Raw genomic sequence first — 3,714 nt, forward strand, 5'->3', positions numbered from 1 at the left:
ATACCAATTTTAAACAAATAACATGTGTAACGTACACACTCGAGAAAATTATTTACTAGTACTTACGCAACTCCCCCGTTGTGAAAACGTACAAATCCTTCTTGTATTTTTCGTTTTCCAGCAAACACTCATTAAAACGGCCTCCAGGCACATTAGCGCACTCACCCCCGACTGATCAGGGAGGGGGTGGGGGGTCACACATTGAAACAGACTAACGTGCAGAGGTACAGCCCAGGCAGACAAATGTTGCTTTTAGACTTTGCGACTCGTTTTATTTCTCTATCTGATAAGAAAACTATTCAATCAGATAGTTCTTTGTGGTGAATGAAATACGGTTACAGTTTCAAGAAGTTTTAAGCACCAAATCCGAAATCCAAGCACTGCAATATTAAAATCCAATTCAATTTCTTGTTTGCTCCGAAATCTACGACATGACTATATACAGAAAAGCTTGACGTGGTATGCAAAAAAAACCCCGAAGACAATACAAATACAAATACATGAACAAAAAATGTTTTAACTGTCAGTTATGTCATTTTAAAATTTTCCAAAACTAACATTTTCTTTGATTGACTGATATTAAATTGATTAGGGTCAAGTTTAGTGTGAACAATATTACACAAACAAGCACGTGTATGCGCATGCGCACATATTAGAATCCCTTCCATCGCTTCTAATATGTGCGCATGCGCACATATTAGAACCCTTCCATCGCTTCTCATATGTGCGCATGCGCACATATTAGAATCGCTTCGATCGCTTGTGACGTGGTAACTTTGCTTTGATCCTTTCTGACGTCATAACTTTGCTTTGATCCGAAAACCTATAAATAGGAGCGCTCACCTGTTACTTTATGCTTAACGGACGTTGACCTGCAGCAACTAAAACCCTTTTGAGAAGATTTGAGAGCAATTTACGAGAGAAACCAAAACAAGTTCAGTTTTGTTTCTCACCAATTCACAGCGCAAACTTTACACCATGTCAGCCAACCCATCCTTCGGCTCAGATGAGCTTGGAATATCTAAAGGGACCATTTTGGGAGATCACCACATGGTGGAGGCTTTCCTTGGAGAAGGAAGCTTTGGTGTTGTAACCAGATGTCGCGATACAAAAAACAACAAAACTGTTGCTGTTAAAGTCAACAAGAGCGACCCTGAAATTCTGCTCCAGGCAAAACTGGAAATTTTCATCCTGGAGCAGCTACGACGCTTGGATCCAGACAGGTGCAACATCGTCGAATGGAACGGCTATTTCCTCGATGGAGAGCGCATTTGCCTGAATTTTGAACTCCTCGACCAAAGCCTGTCAGACTACATAGGGGACCGGAATAACCAAGGTCTCCCAATGAGAGAAATCAGGCCAATTTTGAATCAGCTCGCAAATGCTCTATTCCACCTGGGTTCTGTGGGAATAGTGCATGCTGACCTCAAACCTGTCAACATCATGGTTGTGAACCGCAGTGAGTCTCAAGTCAGAGTCAAACTTATAGACTTTGGCATCGCATGTAACACCTCTGCAGTGATTCCTGGTGACTGTGTGGGGACAATTGGTTATTGTGCACCTGAGATTATGCTTGGCACTCCATATGATGAAGCAATTGACATGTGGTCTCTAGGGCTGGTAGCTGTGGAGCTTGCTACAGGGGTGCCTCTCTATCCTGGGGAAGACGATTATGACGTTTTGAAATTCATAATTGAAACCCAGGGTCAGCTACCAGATCATCTCCTAGAGTCTGGCTTGTACACTGACAGCTATTTCATCGAGGATAACCACAAGGAACAGCGCTGGACATTTAAGACCCCAGAACAATTTCAATACGAGACAGATTATCGATCCAAGGAAACTCGATCGATAAAACTTAAGTGTCTCGATGACCTCGAACAACTGCTGAAAGTTAGGCGAGGACCGGAAAATGGCCAAACATTATTTGTAAGGCTAATCAAAGAAATGTTGGCCTTGGATGCAAATCAGCGCATAACACCCTCGGAGGTTCTGAAGCATCCCTTTTTCAACCCTGGCCTCTCAAGGAGAACCCCCTGCACTGACATGAATAGTACAGGGGGAGAACTCCTTGTGCTCTCTCAGCAGCCTTCAAGCTGGAAAAGTCATGGATTGCAAAAATTCAGCTGCAGTTTCCAAAACTCAGTTGAATTTCCTCAAAAAGGAGACATCAACACCTCAGCCAACCCATCTGCCTCTGAAGATGATCTTCAAATAACGGAAGGGGCCATTTTAGGAGATCACCACGTGGTAGAGGCTTTCCTTGGAGAAGGAGGCTTTGGTTTGGTAACCAGATGTCGCGATACAAAAAACAACAAAACCGTTGCTATTAAAGTCAACAAGAGCGACCCTGAAATTCTGCTCCAGGCAAAACTGGAAATTTTCATCCTGGAGCAGCTACGACGCTTGGATCCAGACAGGTGCAACATTGTGGAATGGAACGACTATTTCCTCGATGGACAGCGCATTTGCTTGAATTTCGAATTGCTCGACCAAAGCCTGTGGGACTACATTGGGGACCGGAATAACCGAGGTCTCCCAATGAGAGAACTCAGGCCAATTTTGCATCAGCTCGCAAATGCTCTGTTCCACCTGGGTTCTGTGGGAATAGTGCATGCTGACCTCAAACCTGGAAACATCATGGTTGTGAACCGCAGTGAGTCTCCCGTCAAAGTCAAACTCATAGACTTTGGCCTCGCATGTCCTGCTTCTGCAGTGATTCCTGGTGACTGTGTGGGGACAACTGGTTATTGTGCACCTGAGGTTATGCTTGGCATTCCATACGACAAAGCAATCGACATGTGGTCTCTGGGGCTGGTAGCTGTGGAGCTTGCTACAGGGGTGCCGCTCTATCCTGGGGAAGACGATTATGATGTTTTAAAATTCATAATTGAAACCCAGGGTCAGCTACCAGATCATCTCCTAGAGTCTGGCCTGTACACTGACTGCTACTTCATCGAGGATAACTACAACAAACAGCGCTGGACATTTAAGACCCAAGAACAATTTCAATACGAGACACATTATCGATCCAAGGAAACTCGATATATAAAACTTAAGTGTCTCGATGACCTCGAAAAACTGCTGAAAGTTAGGCGAGGACCGGAAAATGGCCAAACATTATTTGTAAGGCTAATCAAAGAAATGTTGGCCTTGGATGCAAATCAGCGCATAACACCCTCGGAGGTTCTGAAGCATCCCTTTTTCCACCCTGGCCTCTCAAGGAGAACCCCCTGCACTGACATGAATAGTACAGGGGGACAAAACCTTGTGCTCTCTCAGCAGCAATCATCGTTTGGGTGGCCAGAATTCTAGGGGAGCTAGAAATTCTTGTGGAAAAAAAGCCCAAAACAATAACATCAACAAAAAAAAGCAATGAATGTGGTCTTAAACTTGGGCACAATTTGGCTTGAAATCCATCAACTAATCTCTCAATATTCAAAGCGGAGCAGCAGACAACTTACCATCACATCAGTCCTTCAATCAGACCTACAACAAACGTCTTCAGTCTCTCACCCCAACCGGTCGCAGCAGATGGCCGCCCCGACCTGAGCCTGGTTCTGCCGGAGGTTTCTTCCTGTAAAAAGGGAGTTTTTCCTTCCCACTGTCGCCAAAGTGCTTGCTCATAGGGGGTCATATGATTGTTGGGTTCTCTGTATGTATTATTGTAGGGTCTACCTTACAATAATACATACAGCCTTGAAGTGACTGGTG

At 44.4% G+C, this 3,714-nt stretch overlaps 1 protein-coding gene across 1 annotated transcript; it reads left to right on the forward strand.

Moving 5' to 3' along the window:
* Window positions 1-978: 978 nt before the first annotated feature.
* LOC146608760 (uncharacterized) lies at window positions 979-3,315 on the forward strand. The gene is made up of 2 exons (XM_085348683.1): window positions 979-2,104; window positions 2,240-3,315. The coding sequence occupies exons 1-2, from the start codon at window positions 979-981 to the stop codon at window positions 3,313-3,315; spliced, it is 2,202 nt and encodes a 733-aa protein (XP_085204809.1).
* Window positions 3,316-3,714: the final 399 nt, after the last annotated feature.

Source organism: Diplotaxodon limnothrissa, linkage group LG23 (assembly GCF_057381915.1).
Source record: "Diplotaxodon limnothrissa isolate DT_005_m linkage group LG23, D_limnothrissa_male_GT1.1, whole genome shotgun sequence".
Taxonomy (NCBI): Eukaryota; Metazoa; Chordata; class Actinopteri; order Cichliformes; family Cichlidae; genus Diplotaxodon; species Diplotaxodon limnothrissa.